A 24,900-nucleotide genomic window follows, 5' to 3' on the forward strand; every position below is an offset into this window, starting at 1 on the left:
TTTATTAATACAGTTAGTATGCAAAGTGATTCAATAACATAAAATTGTGAGTTGAAATGGGGTATGCGTAAGAAAGACCACAATCCAACCAAGAAGCATAAAACAGCATGTACACCAAACAAACACATTTTAATTTTGTTAAAAAATCAATCTTGGTATAAAATAAGTGCTCTTTTATTGTCGACCTTGTATTAAACTTTGAAATAGTCGATTAATTTTTTTTTAAAGTTTTCTCTAAATTTATTTATTGATATATCACTTTCAGAATTGAATTACTTTTAAGGTGGAACCTAACACTATTACTAAAATTAATTTGGCTCGTTTAATTTTCACAAAATTTTGATAAAGTATTTACTTTGATCCTTTGACAAAAATATAAAAATTTCAAAAAATTTGAACCAACCATTTTACTAGAAATTTACACTGCTTACATAGCAGTTTGACAGACAGTAACTTTGATCATTGAGAAGCTTAATGTTTCCTTAACAATGTAAGTTAATTAAAACGTTTAGCTGATTTTACAGAGTTTTCTCCCTGCAGTGTTAGGTATACTGAAAATTTTGATAAAGTAATAATCATACAAATTAAAAAGAATGTTCTACATGAAATCAGCAAGAGACGGGATTCTTAAAAAATGTACAAGGCTTAAAAATAAGAAGGGTTTTTTTGACAAACCATTAATATTTACTATACATGTATATACCAAAATGACACCAATTTAGGTGTCACCCAACATCTGGACTTAAATTAATTTGGCTCGTTTAATTTTCATAAATTTGTTTACAAAATATGTATTTTGATCCTTTGAAAAAATTATAAAAATTTCAAAAAACCTGAACCAATCTCTCGAGAAAAAAAATGTAAGAGATATAGTAGTTTGACAAATACTATTTCTGATAATTAAAAAGCTTTATATTTCATTAACAATACGAAGTGATTAAATATCTAGGTGATATCACAGATTTAATCCCCTGAAGTGTTAGGTACAACTTTAACTTCCAATATAATAATTAAAAATTATGCTTTTAACATCCTGCAAACAGTTTTTTTTCCTTGTCAAATTTTCGAACTTCTTGTGTTTCCCCTAGCTAAGACACAGGGTTAAATATTTTGCCCCATCACACACTTTTCTTTTTATAGAAATATTTAAATGATCATTTTCAAAATATAAGCAAACTGAAGATTTCTTTTCTTACAATTTGTGACCCAAATAATACAAAAGCCAAATATATAAGGTAAAAGTCAGAGAAATCCTTTCCCTGCCATTTCCTTAACATCAAATATCTTGATAAGGAGTTCTTTAACCTATAAAATTTTCCAATTATATATGTATTCCTAAAGTAATGCTTTCCTGATTCATTTTATCATTTATAAGTTGTACATTTTTTTTTTATTTCACCTAATACATTGTAATATATAAATAAGAATGTGATATGAATGCCAATGACACAACTAGTATTCTTATAAATGATTTTTTTTTTGTCAAACATGAAATGAATTAACCTGCAAGAAACTTCTTACACTGAATAAAATTATAAATGTACATGATCAAAATAAAAGTCTGCAAGCTTATTAAGAATGTTTTGCATTACAGCTTGGTCTGGTTAAATTCTTTCAATATGGATGTCCTTCTTTGTATAGACTACAAAATCACAAAACTGAGAACCTGTTACAAGTAATTGACCTTGTACCTGAATAAAATAATCATGACTGATTTTTAATTTCGGTCCATTTTCAGACAACTCTAAACAAAAGTCTGCACCCTGCATTGCGTCAGTGATAAGGTTATCTCTTTGGCTAAATGGACATTTAATTTCCATAATTCCAGTTACACCATTGTCACATATTTTGGCATCTGGAGTAGCACCAATAAAAGGGTACCTCGGGTTAACTACAAACCCACAATCATGAACATGATGGCCAGAAGTTTGAACATATGAGTTTCTAGCTTTTATTTCATATGATGTTGCTTTACTAGTGAAAGGCTTTGGCTTCATTATGGAAAGAATGAACGTGTCATTAATTGCAGCTTTTCTTTTGACAATTCTATGAAAGTTTGATGCTGTTATTCTCTTTTCTCTTTCCTTGAACCACTTTTCACATTGAGCTTGTTCTCTGGTCTGTTCTTCTATAATGTTTACTTCATCATTTGAAATGGTGTCTATCAAAGTGTTGTATTTTTCTGATAAAACAGATTGACCATTTTCTTTCGGAAAAACTAAATCTCCACAAACAGTTTCCACTGGAACTATTTCTCTCTCTGAATAAAAGTCTGCCTAAAAAGAAAGGGGACTGTTAAAATTTTATATTTAAGGAAATAACTGAAATTATTTTTCTGTTTATGGAGAAATAACATAAAAAAAATGGTGCACACTGGTTTTTGTCTAGCCTTATGATCATAAGATAGTATCCAGAAGTAAATTTTTTAAAAATAAATTCCATTTTTTTTCGTATTTTACTTATAAATGGACTGCAGGGAAACATTACATTCACTCTGTGGTTAGAGTTTTTAGAATTTTAATAACATTCTTAAACTATACTTGATTTGTACCAAACTTGGACAGAAGCTTGTTTATGATCATAAAATAGCATCCAGAAGTAAATTTTGTAAAAAAATAAATCCATTTTTTCTGTATTCTACTCTTAAATGGACTTAGTTTTTCTGCGGGGAAACATTACATTCACTCTGGTTAAAGTTTTTAAAAAATTAATAACTTTCATAAACTATCCTTGGTTTGTACCAAAATTGGACAGAAGCTTAATTATGATCATAAGATAGTATCCAGAAGTAAATTTTGTAAAAAGATAACTCCATTTTTTCTGTATTTTACTATTAAATGGACTTAGATTTTCTTACAGTTAACATTACATACAGTCTGCAGTTAAAGTTTTCAAAACATTTATTAGTTTCATTAACTATCCTAGATTTTTACCAAACTTGGACAGAAGCTTCTTACAATCAAAAGATAGTATCAAGAGGAATATTTTCATTGATTTTTTGCCTCATTTTTGTTGAGCCTGAGATTAATAGTAAAAATAGGCGAGACACTGGGTTCCACGGAACCCTTACAATTTTTTTTATTTTTAAGTCTGCACCACAATATTTAATGTTATTACCAATTGACAGATAAAATATATCAGTTTTTTCTCATAATTTAATTCTAAATTCTATTTTATACTGGAGTAAACCATGAAATAAAGTTGACGACATCAGGCTCACATCAATAAATTTTGTCTATGAACTGATAGACAAAACAACGTCATCAAATCAATTTTTTTTCTGATCTGTTTGAAACTAAAAAGAATCAGATTCCAACTTTTTTGTCTTTAACAAACATATATTTAAAAGTAACAAGAATCTAATGATATTTTTTATATTTCAGGGGCTGACCCAATTGATATTCTGTCTCTAACAGTGCAAAAGGAGATTTTGGAGAGAGACCTTGCAAGAAACATTTTGGATAATGAAAAGCTAACATTGAATAATGCATCCAGGAAATCCCAGAGAATATTTCAAGTTCAACAGAGGGAAAGGTCAATTTTTTCAGCCGAAAACTTTACTAAAGATGATAAAATGTTGAGATACTACAGTGGCTTTAACAATACTGAATTTAATGCAGTTTTTAAGTATTTAGTGCCAGATTCATCAAATTATCCCTTAAAAATGTCAAAGAATATGAAGATAAAGATAAAAATCAAGGACCAGTTTTTTTTACATTATGTAAATTGAAAAATAATTTGGACTTTACAGATTTGGGATACAGATTTCAAATATCTACACAAGACTGTAGTTCACTTTTTTGTGACTGGATAAATTTCATGTACTTAAGGTTTGGAGCAGTATGTACTTGGCCGCCACGTGATATGATTATTAAAAATATGCCTGAAAATTATAAAAGGGATTTTCCTAATACTTTGGCAATAATTGATGGTACAGAAATCAAAATACAGAAGCCTTCTTCTCTGCATGCACAGTCACAGTCATATTCAAATTACTAGTCTACAAACACTTTAAAAGCTTTGGTAGCAGTTGATCCTAGAGGGTCACTTTTATTTACTTCATGTTTATTTTCTGGTGCTATATCAGACAAAGATATATTTGAACAATCGGGACTAAAGAAGATGTTACAAAACTTAGTACAGCATGGTCATATCAAGGAAGGTGATGGTGTTATGGCAGACAAGGGTTTTAATATTCATAAAGAAGTTGAAGATTGCAAACTAAAGTTAAACATCCCACCTTTTGCTAATGCTGGATTACAAATGACTCAAGCAGATGCACTTTTAACAAAGAAGATTGCTGCACATAGCGTACATGTTGAGCGTACTATTGGTTCTGTGAAGAAGTTTAAAATAGTTGGACAAAAAGTACCTTTATCTTTGTTTGGACGTGTTAACCAGATTTGGAATGTATGTTGTTTTTTAACAACTTTTCAAAAACCAATTATTCGTCGAAAATAATTACATGTATTTTAGTACAATGAACATGTGTCTGTTTTTTGTTCATATTTTCAATGAAGGGCATGCAATACAGTTTTGGTCCTATATTTACAAGTTGATGAAAATATGCATCTAGAGTATTGTTTACCTGATTAAATCAAATATGTTATATAAAAAAATATACCTTCATGTGGTACTTTTTGAGTAAAATGAGATAGAAATATTGTATACTTGCTCAAAATTCAGAATTCTAGCCGTATTTTCTTCTTCAAAAGAAAGACAAAACTTTAACATTTTTGTTTTATAAAATAAACCCAAATTGTTTTTTGTTAAATTATCGATAATTTCTGTATTTATAACATAAGTATCCTAAAAAATTATGCAATTTTTATTCAGATATAACTCATATTTATCAAATGTTAATGAATTGAGAAAAAAAAACATCATTTTTTGCTGTATGTTTGTCAAAATTAAAAAAAATCCACTATTTACAGTTTTATAAATTTTGAGTCACACTCCTTGCAAAATGGAACAAATCGCCGTTTTAAAAAAAAGGGGTCCATGAACTTGTTTTTAAGATAAATCAGTTTAAATGATAAAAATCAGTCGAAAACTGATTTTTTTCCAGACAAGTCATAGTTTGACGTCGCAAAAATAACAATTTACATTAACAACCTTATTACCTCCCCTGTAACTGTATCGTATGCCCTTATCTTAGAATTTAGCTAATTCATTTACTTTAAATTCAGAACATAAGGATTTCATGTTCAGGATCAGGACCCCTCCTGTCCTCTCTCATTAGCATATTGCATTAAACATTTAAGTATAGTATGCACTAGTTCAACCAATAACTTGAAACAAAAGACATGTACAGTTTAATACTCAGTCACAGTGGCGGATCCAGAGGGGGGTTTCTGGGGTCAGTTAGATTCAGCATATCAAAGAACCCCAGAACTTAATTTTTGTTGAAGATTAGTTTTCGACCCTAATTTGGACCAACTTGAAAACTTGATAACAATGGTTCATGATTAAAAATCTAAATACATGTTTTGATGCAGCATTTCAAATAACTACCAAACATTTTATTTGTGTTAAAATCAAACCAAGTTTAGTTTTCGACCCTTTGGACCTTAATGTAAACCAATTTGAAAATTGGACCCAAAATTAGAAATCTAAATACACAGTTAGATTTAGCATATAAAAGAACCCCAAGTATTCAATTTTTGAAGAAATCAAACTAAGTTTAATTTAAAACCCTTTGGACCTTAATGTAGGCCAATTTGATAACAGTACCTAAATTTAACTTTTAGATACACAGTTAGATTCAGCATAATAAAGAATCTCTGGAGTTTAATTTTGGACCCTTTGGGCCGTTATGTAGACCAATTCATCATCGGTATAAAGACATCATTCGTAAGTATAGCTCAACATGCAGACTTCTAATACGTTCAGGTATTTCACATCCAATTTTTTATGGTAATATTCTTTATAAAGCACAAAGGTGTCAGTATTCACCTCAGAAACTTACAAAACCTTTGAATAGACTTATTAAGAAAGGATATAATTACGATACTGTTGTCAAGTCATTAAAGATTGCATATTTTGGCGTTAATATTGAGTCACTGATAAGGTCTTTGCATCGGAACTAAACACATTATTTTTAAAAACAGTTGTTGGCATGACACGGGTTATGTTCTTCTCATATATGTTATGATGGGATGATACTAAACCCCTAACGGGAAGGATTATGCCTGATGTTCATATGATGAAATCATAATCTTTCAGTCAGTTTAATTGCAGTCTGGAGCTGGCATGTCAGTTAACTGCTAGTAGTCTGTTGTTATTTATGTATAATTGTCATTTTGTTTATTTTCTTTGGATACATCTTCTGACATCAGACTCGGATTTCTCTTGAACTGAATTTTAATGTGCGTATTGTTATGCGTTTACTTTACTACATTGGTTAGAGGTATAGGGGGAGGGTTGAGATCTCACAAACATGTTTAACCCCGCCGCATTTTTGCGCCTGTCCCAAGTCAGGAGCCTCTGGCCTTTGTTAGTCTTGTATTATTTTAATTTTAGTTTCTTGTGTACAATTTGGAAATTAGTATGGCGTTCATTATCACTGGACTAGTATATATTTGTTTAGGGGCCAGCTGAAGGACGCCTCCGGGTGCGGGAATTTCTCGCTACATTAAAGACCTGTTGGTGACCCTCTGCTGTTGTTTTTTTTATTTGGTTGGGTTGTTGTCTCTTTGACACATTCCCCATTTCCATTCTCAATTTTATCAATATGGTACTTATATTTAACCTTTAGGTACACAGTCAGACTCAGCATATTAAAGAACCCAAATAATAAAATTCTTAATAAAATCAAACAAGTTTATATACAAATTATTAGAAAAGTATTGTTTATAATTTGAATTTAACTTACTTGAGTACTTAATGCACTTCCAAGTGGAAAGGGTCCATAACTTGTGTCCTGCATGACTGGTGTGTTGTGTGCTAGATAGCTGATTGGATAACCTTTTAAACTGTTCAGATATGAAATGTCTGATTCTTTTACTTGGATCTTCCTGCAATCATAGACATTATTTTATAAATATTACTTATTGTACTTCGAACAATAATTAAAGACATTGTTAATTAGACTTACATGTACATTTAGGAGCACATCTATGGCATTTAGAGGAGCAGTATTTAACCTACTAAATAATAATATGATTCGACTTAAGAGAAGGTAATCAAGTTACACTGTATTTTTTTGTTGAAAATGCAACATATATATATATATGACCTGAAAGACAATGATATCACATACTGTAAAGTGCCATTACAGCTTTTCTATAAATGCCTGCAAAACAAACCTTTGATTATTTATTAATACCTTATAATTGTAAATTTCTTAATACACAGAAACAATATGCAGAACAAGGTAAAAAAGCTATGTTCAGTATGAGAAGAACTGCATCATCATTATGTTTGAATGTATTTACAATGCTTAGTCTTTTTGATACTTATGTTAGTAGCATATTAATGTATGGGTGTGAAATATGGGGAGTACACAAATCTCCTATGATAGAAAAGGTCCATTTGGACTTCTGCAAAATGTTATTGGGTGTCAAAAGAAAGACCTCAAACGTGATGGTTTATTTTGAATTAGGTAGATTTCCACTGCAGTATGAGCGTGACTATAGAATACTTAAATTTTGGTTCAAAATTTTGAATAGTGACAATTGTATATTATTTAGGTCTTGTTATAAAAAAAAGTTGTGTGAAATTGTTCAAAATGTTTGAATTGGGCAACATATGTAAAAAGATTGATATATAGTCTTGTTATGAATAATTTGTGGAATAATCAGTGGTTTAGGAGTAATAGAGAATGAATTTCATTTTATTCTTCAATGTAGTAGATATACTGACTGGCGAAAAAAATATACGAAAAGTATTCCTGGTCTAGGCAATCAACTTTTAAATTAATAGAAGTATTATCAGGTGAAAACACAAAACAGCTTTGTAACTTGGGAAAGTATATACATTTCTCTCTTAAATTAAGAAACAGTAAATTGTAATAAAAGATATTTTGTATTGATGAAACTTCTGATGTCACCTATTGTTTATTATGCATATTGTTTGAAACATGCCATATGTATACGCTGTACATGTACTTGATTATACTGATGAGCTGTAAGGCTCAAAGTAAATAAAGAATTTGACTAACTGGCTAGCTTCGTTTGTTTGAATTTGATTGGACAATAAACACACACTTCATTTTAAGGTGAAGTTCCACATTGTATGTCAATTAATTTAGCACAGCTGCAAAATCTTTTTTCCCCTGGTGGTCCTTGATGAAGATGTGCTGGTCCTCACTATTAACTCTATTGAAAGATACTAAAATTGTGTTATTACTTTGCAAAATTTTGGTAGTAAAATCCTGAGGACCACCACTTTTCGAGAACTCTGTAATTGTCAAATGAAATCCCAGTATATAGTAATTAAACAGATTGAAACTACATCTAACTAGTGTTATTTGTCTGATATCTTTAATTTTGTTTATTTATGGTCTTGTCAGTTTATTTTCAAACTATGAGTTTGACTCTCCCTCTGGTATCTTATTCCCTCTCTTGCAGACAAAATAAAATTTTATTTCAATGGATGGTAAATAAACTGTACAGATACATGTATTAACCAGATCAGTTGATGTAAGATGACTGATTTATAAATGTGTTCACACAATGAAGGGCCAAAAATCAAGAAAATTAAAAGTGACACATTCCATACTAGAACATCATTTGTGTTTTGTGAAAATAAGGCTAAGTAAGCATCATGTTTGAGTTTCAAATATAATGTTGAGGGAGACTTAACTTCATGAACAGAAACAACAGATTTTGCAATCTTTCTATTAATAAAGGGGTATAACTTGGTGACACCACCTAGTTTCAAACTTGATCTGAGTTTTCTAATAATGATTTGATTTTTGGTGTTTTCACACCACTTTTAAGCACCACATTTAGGCTATTTCATGGCGGCAAATTTTATTGGTGGAGGAAGCCGGAGTGACCAGAGAAAACCACAAACCTTCAATAGGAATACTGACAATCATAGTCAATTTGATTTGAGTCATGTGCACCGGTATGAGCGGGTTTCAAACTCACAACCTCAGTGTTGACTGGCTAGTGATTACAGGAGTTACTATTTCAACAACTCAGCCACTGATGCCCCTTTTGTGATAATGAGCATTGTGTATAAGTTGTGCATAATATTTGGTTGATGCTAACTTAAGTAAGAGAATGGAAACGATAAAAGAGCGTGGACAAAGGTACACTTGATTCCCCCTTTGCATAGTGGGTAGTCATTAAAACAATATGTACACTTCACACTACATGTACATTTAAGAGATAACTGTATTGTATTTGAAGCTTTAAGGACGTCCATCGGTAGTTTTACTGTCGCAAATTTAGTTTACCTGGCGACGCAGAGCGGAGACAGGTAAACGGGTATTTGCAAAAGTAAAACTACCGATGGACGTCGGCAAAGCTTCAAATACAATACAGTTATCTCTATTCTAATGCAAAACAAGTTCATAATTAAATTTCAATCATAATTTCAGTGTAAAATCTTCATTTAAAAAAAATCCGCGAAAAAATGTTATCTTCTTTGGTCCCTACACTACGTGACGTCATAGGTATGCTTCCGGCGTCAAACATAAACAACGGGCGTTTTCTGGCTTCTGTGCCGCTTCAGAATGTAATAACATTTGATAAAAAGAAGATTTTTAGACGCAATAAGTGAGTTTATTGTTTATTATTGTAGAAATAACATGTCAGTACATTCCGAAATTCAAAATGTAGGCTTCCTTAGTTACAGACAAGGAGATAGAGAATTTTACGCTTGCTGTCATCCAATCAGAACAATAGTTACAAAATAATTGCATTAGAATTCTTATTACTTTGCTCTTACCTATTGTCAATCAATGAATTTTTCAATGGCTTTCTTTTTCTGTCCATCTTTGGTTTGACAATAATCATGCTTGGAGCAGGAACAGCTTTAATCTCTTTCCCACGTGGCTTTCCCCATTGCTGTGGTAAACTAGTGCAGAATAATTCTGCAGGTGGCTCTGTAAGACCCATCATTTGCCATTGAACTAATCCTTGTATTAAGCCCACAATATGGGAACAGCATCCACTCAGACTGTAATAAAATACAGAAACATGAAATGTGTTATTTTCATGCCAAATATATAAATACATGTACAAGTATAACATGTACAAGGGGCAAGGTTGACAAAAAATAGGTCAATACTAGTATTTACCATGCCAGTGGTAAATACCAGGAAATATTGGTGAGTACTGGTTGCAGATTTAATTTTTTGTGGTCGATTCTATAAACACCACTCTCTACCTGGTCAATAATTGTCACTGTCAGTAATAAAATAATGAAAGTGTTCAAGTCATTTAATGCATTTATTTTAAATTCATAATTATAAACATTGATTTAAATTGATACATTAGTACATAATACTAAAGTAAAAGATAGTAACTGTTTCGTCGGGTACTCATCAGGTGGCTTTTTAAAGGCTACCACTACAGTTTTCTTTTCCTTTATTTTTTTTCACTTTTATTCTTTTTTTCTTATTATATTCTCTTTTTTTCTGATTCAAATATTTGTATACCAATATATTATGTATATTTAAGGGGATATATACATGTATACATATAACATAATTTAGTGGATGATCTTGGTTAAGCATGCAATTTGATTGTTTACCTTTACAAAGGTATAAGGGTCCACATGCATGTACCCTCAACAGTCCCCACCCCCAAACAAAAAATAAAGGTTCCAAAATTTGAAATCTGGGCACCAAAACATAATTATTCTAATAAATTTTTATAAATCTGTTCGAACCTTTCCAAAGGGGATCAAAAGATACATGTATATAACTGTTACAGGAAGTATATCATGTACATGTATATTGAGCCTACATCATTATAATATATGGTATACATGTACATGTGAAGATCTTGAACAAAATATATACATATTATATTTCTTAGTGCATATTCTCGTCTGTGTATTTCCTATTACCCTCCCTAGTTTGTAAGCTCAAAAATAGCCTACATTGTACATGTACCTACCCTAAAGTTAATTTTTTATTTTTCAAGAGGCATTTCACACTGTTAAAGTCAAAATGTCTCTCCAATAAACACGATGGACTCAATGTTAAACCAAAAAAGATGGGGGGGGGGGTGTTAATCCTTCCCTGCCCTATATTTTCCAAAAAAGTAACAGGAAACATGCTTATACACATGTAACTTGGTTTTGGCCTCTCATGATAAATTAATACAGAAAAGGGGAGCTTTAAAATAATTGAAAGGATATATATATAGCCACACACCCAACACTTCCCCTAAAAAATAAATGGTATATCCCTTACAATAGACAAAACCATTGCCATGCATACATATGCAATGTTTTTGTATGGCACTGTATAAAAATCACAAAGAAGTGGGACAGTTCCCCTTATCCTAAAGGAACATACTTCTTTTGTGGAAAAAAGAGACTTGACAGAATATTTTTGTAATGTCAGATATACAACTAACAACGGAAACGCTGTACCCTTGCTGTCAATCAAGGGGTGCGTCTATATTGGCAAAATCTCAAAGTACATAGTCACAGACAGAAGATGTGGCCATAGCCATGTAGTAAAAAAAGGGGGGGGGGGGGCGTTACGTTTTATGGTTGAGAGGATAACATGGATTATGATTACAGCTGAATCGACATGCAGATAAAATTAATGATTGAAAAATAAACGTACCCTGCAGTGCATGAACAGTTGGAAAGTTCTATCTGTCCTCCATTAACATCGATCTCAACACTGTGTGGGATCTCGTTCTTTCGTTGACTTCTATGACATTTTGCGGAGATGTTTACTGTCTGCTCAACGACTTGTTTCAACATTTTCACATTATGAATATATCCCTCGCTGAAATATTTGAAACCAGTCTGCTTGCATTTCAAAGAAATTTCACAATTAAGATACCCCAACTGGAAATTGTTTGGCAGATCAGACAAACTTGCCGCACGATAAGGCTTGGCGGTCGCCATCTTTTTCGCTTTGTTTGTCTGAGTCTCCGTGGCAATAGCTAATTAGCATAAATGGGCGGAGCATAACCCTATATGGGCGATAGGTGAATTACATTACTCACGGATAACCTGTTCTTGAGAAAATACTAGAAGTTAACTAATAGAACGTTTTGTTCCACTAAACAAGTAATTTTTTTAAGAGAAACGCCGAAATTCATTTTACGCACGGCTTCGCCAGGTAAAATGATTGTTTATGTTGACAAAAAAAAAAATCATTATAATTTCAATATTGCAATTACAATTAAACCCAAACGAAAGTAGTCTGTAATAAAGTCAAAATATGTCCGATCTGCCAATTGTTGTATGTCATAATTCAATAAGATCCTAATTTAATTTGTATATATCTATTTACATCATGTACATATTATTTATAACATGGTCGTACAACCTAAAGATATGAATCATTCAGGAACTCCCCATGGATTTGTTCTGTTAACAGCTACACAATACCCATTCACATAAAAATAATCAGGTTTTTTTAACAGTGCATCATTTGTACATAATATAGTATTTTTATAATATATACAAATTTATCAAACCTTTTTTCAAGGCACTGTACACAAGTGTTTCCAAAGGATACATGTAGCTATACTAGTAGTTAAATCTACGTAAAGCTGTAATCATGTTTGTATTAATGATAAGTGATGTAAGTAGTTATCTAGGTCTTCGGTAATTTTGTTTTGTAATTTATATTCATACTTGATGCATCCAATGAATACACAGATAGTCTGTATCTTAATTGACTGATAATTGTTTACATTCTTTAAGTAAGGTTTATGCTCAATGCTTATACTTAATCTGTTAAAAGCTGTAATTTCCTTGCCTTTGCTGAATGACATATATGATCATCACATTTTAAAGCTTCCTCATAACACTGATAGGCTGTGTTTTTATCACCGGATAATTCAAAGCATATTCCAAGTATTGTTATTGAATTAGATAAGGTAATGTTAGATATGAAACTCCTCCTATTTACTGTTGATTCTAAATCACTTAAAGACTGTTGTCTTTTATTGGTATCACCTACATGATTATAGCAGAGAAACCTAAGACAGTGAGACATAACAGTAGGGGGTATATCTATGTGGTGGTTATTTACCTCCAGCTGTAGTTCGTTTGGAATTAGCGAGGACTGCTGTTTGTAGCGAACATCGTCAACAACTGCCATTTTCATCTTGTCATTAAGTGTCATTGTGGAATGTACACGATTAATGTAACACTTGATATGTCTGTCTTGATAATTTTGACATAACATTGGTACCATATCAGTTGAACATTTTGAAAGAATATAATCCGTTAGTCCCAGTGTAACATTGAACTGTCCTGTTACATAATAAAACGACGCGTATAACACCCATCCCGATGCAGCATCTGTCTTAATACCGTTCTGTAAATATCTATGATAACGTTTGTGTGTTTTGTACCTTTCAGTCGTTACTGTTGGTGCTGGTAGTAGTTGTGCTGTATATTGACTCTTTTGGGCATGATGATGTTTGCATACATCAACAATAAATGTACACGTTTTCGACTTAAGTAAATCCTCAATAAATACAAGTAATTTCAAACAGACCGATATGTCATTCTTATAATACAAATCTACATGAGATATCCTGTAAAATAGTAAGTCTAACATAATAAATGAAGTTTCAAGCTGTGTACTTAATACACGATGATGTCCATTTTCGTATAGAAATACACTATGTATCAATCCATGAATTCCGTCGCACTTTATTTTATACAATACATTTATTAGCATTTTACTGTTTTCTATATTGATCTTTCCTAGGAACATATTATGCTCAGGTATAAAATAGTTCGGACAATAACAGTTATTTACCCAAACTATTATTTTATTTAGACAGCGACAAAAACAAGAATATAATTGAGATAATTGAAATGTGTCAATATCAACTTCTTCTGAGACCCAGAATAAAGCTGTCTTCAGAAAGTAAGAACACAACAAACCTTCGGTATGTTTGTTAGTGTTAATGATATGCTTTAACGTAAGTTTAAGGAGACAGTAACATAACAGTTGAGTGAAGTTAAACGAATGTACAAGTTGTTTTTCTGCCACAGAGAAAGATAATCTCCATAATATATCACAATCTGACATATTCCTTGGTCCTATAGGTACTAACAAACATCCGCCTTTTTTAATCTTGTCAATTACGGAATTCGGCGGCCATTGCATTCGGTAACGCGATGCCCAGGGAATTGCATTGTAAGGTAGATATTTGCTTCGTAGACAAATTGCAAAGTCCACGCTGTGATTGTTATCTGATAAACAGGGGCCGTTGGAAGAGTACTTCAAATTTGGGACTTCTTTATTTATATTATTAATAAATGAGTTTACTGACAAATATAAACCTTGTCTTGTACTTTCAATGCATTTGGGTTGTATAAAGAAAGATTCCCCATCCCCTCCTGCTATTAATCGGAGTTTAGTAAATCCAGGATGATCATTATCATTCTCCATAACCAATGTTGTCCGTTGCACTGAGTGTTTGATATTCCTTACATCCCGTATCACGTCTACATCTTCGATGACGTACATTATATCTACATCACTACCTGGTAAATCTATACCTTCTGCTAAACTTCCACTCCATATTGATGTTAGCATTGAACTTGATTTGATCATTTCTTGTGTGATAAATAATTGTTGCCTTTTACGTATGTCCACTTCAGTACCAGCTGTTTTTACTAAGTGTTCGTATAAGGATACTTCTTTTCTCGTCCAGAACACGTCATCTATAAAACACATTCGTATTCAATTATTTATCTAAAATTGTATTAGCAAACATACATTTTTGTTCACTTTTGATTATTGCAAACGATCTTATTATCCATTAACAGTGATTTAAGATATAAGACCACAGAACATGTTACTTCTGTAAATAATTTATGGATTAAACAGCACGTATAAGTATATTTTTACTCTGTGTAAATAAATAATACTGAACACGGTGAAAAGGGGGAGTCCATCAAAGATATGAAAACAAAAAGACAATAAGAAACAAGTTAATCATCTAATCCTACAAAATGATATGCCTTTTAGCATACATTGGTCTACAAATGACCTTAAAAATATCCACAAAAAAGAGGGTTGTTACTACATTAATTTAAAATATAGATCTGGCATTACGTTATCCGCATCTGAGCTTATGAATACGCGAGTTAACATATATCAGAGTTTTATCAGATTGAAATAACATGAAAGAATTTCATAAACTTGCAGTACCTATAAGTTGCATTGTCTTCTGTTAAGTTAAAAGGTAACCGACCGGAATTTTGTTCAAAAGCTAATTTTATTTTTTTTCTGTTTTAAATAACATTCGAAGCAAGTCTCAGATGCGAGGCATACTGCATACATTTTTGTACATTCTGATATTGGAGCCGGCAACACCGTTAACTATTTGTATATCTTTATATATCCGAGGATAGAGGAATCGTATAATAAATTTTTGGTTATATATATTCATTGCGATAGAAGTTCCCGTCTGTCAAAATATTTTCCTTGATTTCATGCTCATTGTTTAATGACTGCTTAAATACTGTTTACGTTTTTTTCTTGATGTGAATGTCTCACCTTTGAGTTTGAATGCCCTTTTGATATCATTTGCATTTCTTTTATCGTAATGTAGTATAGATATATTTTGGTAGTAGTATATAGTAGCCGTGCAATATCAACATGTCGGCCATACGTGGTTCACTTGTTGTCAACCTCATTTTATTGATCGGTGACCAAGGTTACGTCTTAGTAATCAAGTCCTTATCTTATTTACTCTAAGTAGTGGGTCAATTATATTTTGTCTGTGGGATGGAATCAAAGTGTGCATGTCTTTGTGGCCGAGTTCATCTGACCTTACTTTATTTTCATGGAACATTGATACTGTTAATTTCAGGTAATACCTGTAAATTAATATCAGCAGATGCGGAAGTAAGCAGTTTTGGCAAGTGTTCGGTCTTCAACAATGAAACAATTCATATCGTATTGTCGGCTATGAACGGTTATGTATATACAAACATTGAAACAGTTCATTAAATTTGAGAAAAATGTCGGTTTGATGTATAACACAATACTATGCTCAAACACATTGACCGACTTGAAACAACCATAATCACTTATATACCGGTTCGAGTCTGATTTGGAACTGGCATATACATAATTTATTCATTGATTGATCATTGATTGATCGTTGATAGCTTTACGCCACATCATCAAACAAAGGCTACATCGCGGAGAGACATTAAGTTCATGTGATCCTTTCACCTAAGAATTTCGACATAATTCGGTTAGTAAAACTTGCTGTACCAGTCTTATCTTAGTTATTGTACTTCACAAGAGACCAAAATGACACAAAAATGGACAATTATAGGTTATCATACGGCCTTCAACATTAGGCAAAGCCCATGCCGCATAGTCAGCTATGAAAGGTCCTGCAATGACAATGTAAATCATTTCAAACAAGAAACCCTATTTTTTTACAAAAAGTGAAAGAAAAACAAATATGTAACACATAAACAGGCGACAAACACTGAATTACAGGCTCCTGACTTGGGACAGGCACATACATAGAGAATGTGGTGGGGTTAAATATGTAAGTAGGATCCCAACAATATATAAATTAATCCTCAAAAAAATCTTTATATAGATAAATTAGTAATGATTAAGAACTTGACATATTGTGTAGACACCTATAACTACTAGTATTGTTGAAATCTTTATGTTGCCTGCTAAATGTCATTAGTTGTTTGTTCGTTTAATTGCTGTGTTATTGACGTATAACCTACATCTCCTACAGTTTTAGTTTCATTTTGGTGTACTTTCAAAAAGGTGTATGAAAAATCATAACTAAATATAGATGTATTGTTTTTCTTCCCCTAGGTAATATGCTTAGAGAAAGATGAACCAATGAGAAATGTACCTCAATTTAGAAAGTAAATAAACAGAAAAAAAAGTTTCACTGTCCAATCTTAAACTTTGCCCATTTTTTCCCATTTTTCGTTCAATAAATTGTTTATATTTATTGACGGGAGTCCACTTTCAATTTGTATACGTTTAAGGTCACGGATAAATGTGATTTTATTCATAAAAAAGGGGGAATAATCTAGTTTTCAGACAATGCTTTGAGCAATTATGAAACTTTGGTGACGGGTTTATATCCATTAACATAACCTCCCTTTACTTTTGCATGAATTTGTGATATGGCATTGAGAAGTTATTAAACTTTTATTATTCTTTGAAAAAGCGACGGGCGTAACATGCGCTCATGGCGCAGCTGTTTATTTTTATTTTATGGAATTACACTACTTCAAAGTCTAGGTTCAGTTTAGAGTACATTTGACTTTTGCAGTATATCTGAGGTAGTTAATGTACCTTAGCTGTGCATGATCTTGATCTATGAAAGATTCAAACAAAAACTACTCAACCTCCACTCCTCCCCCAAAATAGTGTAACAAAGCAAAGCATGAAGATATATTCCCATTAGAAAAATGAACATTATTAATTACATAATTATATGTAATTATTTACATAAACTATATTATATATCATTTGATTGACTGTTATGGGTGATATTTGTTACCATGGCAACTGTTGTTATAATACTTATCGATTGCAGTTAAGAGCTTATATATGCCTCAATGCATATATTTTCATAAAGGTTTGGAAACAATTGAGAACATTGAATTCCCTATACTGCCGAATTCATCAAGTAATGATTCTGTTTCCAAGGGGAAAATACGTTAACATGGTGATACAAATCAAGAGAGCCCCACGCAATGTTTTATTTATTTTGGTCAGGTAGTTTTCAAACTTTGTTAGTACAATGCTAGATATGATTTACATATTTTCAATTTTCGGAAACACACGAGAAAATTTCATAATTACATAATACTTCATGATTCCGAAAAAAATGAATGTTTTTTAGTATTTTTTAACAAAAACTCTAAAAGTCGGGGTTGAACTGCAATACTAACTAAGCTCTGAAGCTAAAACCAAGTTATATCGATGTTATACATGTATACATATAAAATTTCTGAAAATAAAATTGATTCTATTCATAATCATTATTCTATTCATAATCATGCTCTCTGACCAAACGTTATCTTTTCAAGAATCTACATGTATGATTTTTTTTAAATAAACCTACCCCCCCTCCTTTTTTTTCCTAACCATCGGTTCTAACCCCAATGTTTCATTATATATTAAATTTGTTGAACCTTCTAAAAAGAACAGACAAGACTGTGAGTGAAGCAAAGCATGCAGTCATATTCCAATTTAAATATAAACACCGTCTATATATAATATATGTATTTTTTTACATAAATTTCTATTGATACATTTTAAAATAGATGTTGCTATGGGTAATATGTATTTCCATGGTAACTATTGAAGTCAGCAACTATTAACGATGGTAATTTAGAGTAATCTTATGCTTTAATGTAATGTTTTGATCAGTTATGAAACAATTCAGTACATTAATACTCTAAAACTGCAATATTCTGTAAATAATAACTCTGTTTCCAAGGAAAAAATCGGTTGCTATGGTGATAAAACTAAAGAAAGTCCCAAGCTTTTTTCTATTTAATTTGGTAAAGTAGTATCCAAACGTCATAACTAAAGTGCTTACTATGCTATACACAGTTGCTCTTTTCTGAAAAACACCACAGAACATTTGATAATTTCGCAAAAATCCAAAATTCAGAAAAGTTGAAAATATGCATTTTTTGGCAAAATTTTTCAAAAAATTTACAAATTTGGTTTACATGCAATCTTAACTAAATTGATGCTAAAACCAAGTTGTATCAATGTTACATATGAAAACTAATGAAAAAGCTTGATTCTATTCCTAATCAGGCTCTGAATTGTAGTGATTTAGCTGATTTTAGAAAGATTTTACTATGCTTCTCAACCAAAAACTAGAGTGTCCGTAACCATGGCAACCACTCGTACTTTTCCACTGATATTTATTTTTTAGCAGTATTCAGTTACTGCTTCTTCTAGACCATTTATAGATAAAATCTGAAACCCTCACAAATCACATGTATATGGCACCCTACCTGGTTCTTACAAAGAGTTGTACTTAAGATAATAATAGTTATAATCGTAAATGTCTAAGATAGATTTTAATTGTAACTCCCTTCAGCAAGCTTACAGTAAGGGAACGACCATTTGATTTCGCGAGGAGGGAGGAGAGGATGATTCTGAAAGTAATTAACTTGACCTGGTAGGAACTGAAAATCACTGACAGTGAATGATATTTAATAATATAGATGTGTACAAAAGTGAAAATAAATGTTTGCTCAGGAAAGCCGTGGAATAGGAATAGAATTTGTAACAACAAACGGAAAAATTGTCCTGCTTTTATCTTGACACATATTGTTATTTGCTTTAGAAATTTTCTCAAACAAATAAATAGCTTTTGAATAATTGCAATTATTTCTGCTGTTCTAAAATTTATAGAAAGATCGATGCTACATTTGTGTTGTCTTTCATGCAAAACTTTAACATAGACTTAATTCTGGGTGTGACACGAAACTGTCCGATTTGTTTATTAAACTACCATTATATAACATAATATATATTCTATAAAAAGCTTCGACGAACAGATAATAATAATATACAAAGCAAGCTAACTATTGAAAACAAATAAATCAACCACACACTAAGCAAAAATGAGATATGCAATGAGTGTTCACTGTCCTTGTTAGTGACCTACTAGTGTAAGCAACATAATGATTATTTCACGAGATAATCCGTGTTTTATCTATGCCAAAATGTTGACATAATTTGTGTTTCTGATAGCTTATTTCTTCAAACTTTTCAAACTACTTTTCATTAACACTTGAAAGTTGGCACACACATATAAGTACTTTCGCAGAAAATGTGGTTAATTTAAAGTAAACATTTTAGTCTTAATTCAATGCTGAAATAATTATAGCAACATAATTTAAATACTTTCCGCTTTTTTAAATCATCTATTCAATTGATAAACTATTAACTAAGTACTATTTTAACCACGAAAAAAGAGCGTAATAATGTTTAATCTTTTTATGTTAAAGATATACTGTACAATACGGGATCTGGGAGTACTCTATAAAATAGGAAATTTAGAAAATCTTGGCCAAATTACGACGACAATCATTATAATTTTGAAATATAATGATTTTCCTATAATTTGCAAAACATATCGTGTGTTATCCGTTGACTGAAACTCGTTAAGTTGACGACTTTCTGGACAATGGAAACCTTACTATAACACTTTGATTGATTTTGGAACCTTCAAATACGAAATAAAAGATAGTAGATGTGTATTTGGGTCTACTTTCAACGTTTTATCTCAACTTTATTGTCAAACAGATCTGTTTAAACTCAAAATACATTAATAGGTGTATTAATATTTATTTGAATAAGGTCTAATTTTATTCAACGAAGCTCATATTATGTCTATTAATGTTGATTAACCACTTTTGTCAATATAAAAGAACAATGAACAACTGCCATATCAGTGGGATGTTTCTTTGGCTATTAAAACCAGGTTTAACACGCCATTTTTGTCGGGAAGTCAGGTATACTGAAGTTGTTTTTCACTTATCCCATTGATTGTTAGCGTTTGATTTTTTTGTCAGTTTTTTATGGAACCCCCCCCCCCTTTTTTTTTGAATTAGCCTTAAAGTTATAGTATTCATGATACGTTTCTCCATCAATCAAAATAACATTAAGGTTTTGATTCAAATGATAAATCATAACGTAGTGTGGCCTGCAACGAGTTTTTCTATAGGTTAAATGTTATTCTGTTGAAAATGTCATTTTTTATTGAATCTCGGAATCTAACTTTTGATTTTGTGTTCATCTAGTGAAAAACATCTTACGTTTAATTTAAAATTTGCATGCTGAGATAAAAACAAAGGTAAAAACAAAATGGCTACAGCATTCGAGTTGTTCAAACAACTAATAGTCAAAATAGTTCAATCGAATATATCACATTACACTAAATGGTCTTTGAATGTTCGTATCGTGTATTGGATGGCTGTCAAACAAATACTTTCTTTTATAAAATACAGAGAATAAGACACAGAAATCCTACCTGATATTGACATTACATTTAACACAACACTGCGTGTTTACAGACAAACACAAGATTTAGCAACCTACATTTAGGTACACCTTTTTCACAGGATCAACACATATATGAATTAATTAAGTTTTCCACTTGGTTTTGACTTATGTTTACAATATGAATATGTAATTACCTTTATTGTAATCTGTACTATCCTGTAAGTATTCCATATATTCATCCGAAGTTTTGTCCGGATATCTAAGATTCAGTATATATTGTTCTCGTGATTTTCGTCTGTCTAAACAAGCTCTATACATTCGTTCGAACTGACTGATTGTTAGCCCGAAAACGTCATTTGAAACTGCGATTCCTACGTCTTCAGACTGGTAAAGTGATGGTGTGTATCTGCGCCTTCCTGGATAAGGAAAACGTTTGACGCCGTATTTTTCCCAGTAAGTTATTTTCCTCAATCCGCGTACATTTTGCTCGTCATCCTTCTCATCATATCTTGAGTTCCGATTCATGTTAGCTGTTAACTATAAATTGAATATATTGTGCAATATTGCTAAAGTTTAATACTACTTGAATAATGAAATACAAACAACGTATATATATAATATATTTAAAAACATCTAAACAAGTAACATATCTACGACAGATCCAGTTATTGGATCACCAATGAAGGCGATACACTGCTGAACAAACATATTATATTTATAATTATTCTAAATATCAGCACAACGATGATAAAACTGCATTTTTGCGTAAGCAAAATTTGATTCTTTCCTTGCCTGTATTCAAACTCATGCTATATATTATGGTAATCAGGTCTCATACAGGGTATATATTGTGACAATCCCAGCTTAGCGTTTATATTATGTGAGCTGAAGGTGAATAGGATTTGAGCCGTAACCCTGGAATGTCACAGAATATACCCTGTCTGAGACCTGCATTACTCGTAAATCATGGATTAACTCTGACGTTATCGGTATTTGTTAAACATTGACAGTGCATCATGTGTATTCATTACATGTTGATTATTTCTAAATATTTTGAGAAAATCCATTTCAATACAGCTTTTCGTCTTGACAATTTTTTCCAATTAAGAACATTTTTTCAATACAGGTTTTAGAGTTCATGTTTTGTCTTTGTATGTGTGATCATGGCTTTGTTTTTAACAACACTAATATACAAAAACCCAACCTGATATGTTCAGCATTTGAGTTATTATTTGTTTTGAAAATAATTTTATTGAGTATTTTATAATTTGTAATACCATTTTGAAAACAACTAAATATTACATTTTAGTATTTCAAGCGTTAATTGTGTGATTTTGTATTAACGAGGTATTATTGTCGTCTTTAATTCCCCCAATGTAAGCCTCTGAAATTCCTTAGTGCCCTGTTTAGGTATGACTACATCACATCGTAACAGGTGTTGTGGTGACATTTTTGTGATTTCCTATTGTGGATGAAAACGTTGTGTATTTCCAGTCCGATTCCTGAATAAACAGTGTAATCTCTATTTGTTATCCATTCACCTTACTCGACACATTTGTAATCCGTAATATATAATATATATGTATTTATTATGTTTTTTATATATCTTTTATATGTTTTATGTTTCTATATATTATTAACATACCAGCAATATTATAAATCTTATATGAATAAAAATTTACCGTTGATACAAATGGTATTTTTTATAAAAGGGACGATTGCATCCAATTCAACAGGATTTTCCACTTTTAATATCACAATCAACCAGTTCCTATATGCACATGAATAAATACTGTTTTCTCTGTGTTGTTAACCGATTACAAAACTCAACATTTTGTTAATCCGTTATATGTATTGATTGTTTTTAAAGATGTGTTACGATATAAATTATCTACATTCCTGCATGAATATTTTATGAATAAAAGTTAGCCCTAGCAACAAATATATACTATATAAAATGGACGCTAATAAACAATTCAACAGGAATTTCCACTTTCGATATCACAATAAACTAAGTCACGATATAATTTATTTATAACTTCGATGTAATTTAAAAGGTTTAAATCTATTCGTTAGGCAAACGTCTATATTTAGATATGTTATCATAACATCGACATACTTAACTAATATTAGAGACTTGACACAAACGTTTATAAACATATTACTCTAGGCTTTTAAATGGAGAATGTTAACATATATCTTCAAATAAAATCATTTAGAAAAAAATGTGAATGAAGAATGTAAATTATCAAAAATAGATCATGCTCGAAAAATATCTCAGTGTACTCTTTCATCATAATGCTGACTGATATCTAAATACTAGTTAAATATATGCAGTAGTTGATTTCAAACACATCAAAACAACGGACAATGGACATGCAAAGGGTAAAATAACGGAAAGACCAATAACAGTCCATTTCAATATAATAACATTGGAACCTTTAAGATTTGAGAATACTGCTGTGACAACACATCTTGTTATTTCATTCTGTATACGGTTTTTTATGTATAGTGTTCAAATATAGTACTCATATTCACGTTTCTTTATCTACTTTTTTTCTAAATAGCCTGTTATCAGAACAATACAGTCTGTCATACTGCAGGAGTTTTGAAGTAGTAAGAGTCCTTTATAAATTGTTTGTATTCATCCTAGTCGTTATGGTGACGCATTGATTTTTTTTTAATTCCGTATAACTTTCTTAATTGAATATTTAAAATAATTAATATTCTGCTATTTTAGTATTGGAGGGAATGTACTTAAAATGTTCTGTATTCGCTAGTTATAGGCATTAGTTTATATATAGGGTGTGTAACAACTCTATCAAGATAAAAAAAAAAATACCCGAAACTCAATCTTTATGTTGATAAACCTCCTTCGATAATACAAAGCTATGATATACGAAAATATTGACATCCGTGCAATACAATTTTACAATAATAGCAAACGAATGGACAACAATTGTCACATTCCTGGCTTGGTACATGCATTTTACTATCATGTAGAAAATGTAATTTCAATGTATCTAATTAGATCTATTGGATTCCAAATCATCTGCGTGCATAATCTTTTAAGGTGATTAACCAATACATATTTCCATCATTTACATCGATGAACCTTTACGAACAGATGCTTGAAATATTTAACTTGTATTGATTAATAAAGAATTCACACTGGATAGAGTTTGATACGATATTTATCCACCCGAGATAGTTATATTTTTAAATAATTAAAATGTAACTGTCGAGAATGGATAGCTATCGTATTACACGAGATTCGATAGGGTTTCTCTACAGATTTTGAAACAATATGCGGGTTAACGTATTCCTTCATTTGATGTGATCTGCAAAAAGATTTGTTCTTTCTATTTGACGTCATTAGACATGGTCGGCCTGTTGTATGCCGTCACAGTAGGAAATACAAAAGAAAGCAAGAAAGTTTGACGTCATAATCGAAATTTGACAATGAAGAACTAAGATTAAACAAACCATAATTTCGATAAATACCAAAATCTACAGTTCAGGAAAAATGGACAAATTGAACAATAATAGGAGAAAAGTAAATAAACTGTGTATGTATAAATGTAAAGTCATTTTTTTACACTTGTAAGCATTACGTATTTAATTATTAAACGTTTCTGCCCTAATTTTGCCCCAATGGGTTAGTTGATTTCTATTTGTCCGAGATAGCACACGTTACCTCTGACTTCGAAGTAGGAAATGTCTGCAACAACCAAGCACAATCAAAATATTGG

General features: G+C 31.3%; 2 protein-coding genes and 1 long non-coding RNA gene across 3 annotated transcripts; all 3 read right to left on the bottom strand.

The window, feature by feature from the left end:
- Positions 1-1,242: 1,242 nt before the first annotated feature.
- LOC143055291 (uncharacterized) lies at positions 1,243-12,129 on the bottom strand. The gene is made up of 5 exons (XM_076228426.1): positions 11,756-12,129; positions 9,901-10,131; positions 6,875-7,016; positions 1,692-2,276; positions 1,243-1,305 (listed from the first exon to the last, which is right to left on the bottom strand). The coding sequence occupies exons 1-5, from the start codon at positions 12,043-12,045 to the stop codon at positions 1,243-1,245; spliced, it is 1,311 nt and encodes a 436-aa protein (XP_076084541.1). The 5' UTR covers positions 12,046-12,129.
- A 511-nt stretch (positions 12,130-12,640) lies between these two features.
- LOC143055393 (uncharacterized) lies at positions 12,641-14,347 on the bottom strand. The gene has a single exon (XM_076228523.1). It carries the CDS (start codon positions 14,273-14,275, stop codon positions 12,878-12,880), a length of 1,398 nt encoding a protein of 465 aa, XP_076084638.1. The 5' UTR covers positions 14,276-14,347; the 3' UTR covers positions 12,641-12,877.
- Positions 14,348-14,720: 373 nt separating this feature from the next.
- Positions 14,721-23,028, bottom strand: LOC143055063 (uncharacterized). The gene is made up of 3 exons (XR_012971931.1): positions 22,831-23,028; positions 21,343-21,685; positions 14,721-14,835 (listed from the first exon to the last, which is right to left on the bottom strand). It is a non-coding gene; the product is annotated as an uncharacterized LOC143055063 (long non-coding RNA).
- Between the last annotated feature and the right edge of the window lie 1,872 nt (positions 23,029-24,900).

Source organism: Mytilus galloprovincialis, chromosome 12 (assembly GCF_965363235.1).
Source record: "Mytilus galloprovincialis chromosome 12, xbMytGall1.hap1.1, whole genome shotgun sequence".
Classification (NCBI taxonomy): Eukaryota; Metazoa; Mollusca; class Bivalvia; order Mytilida; family Mytilidae; genus Mytilus; species Mytilus galloprovincialis.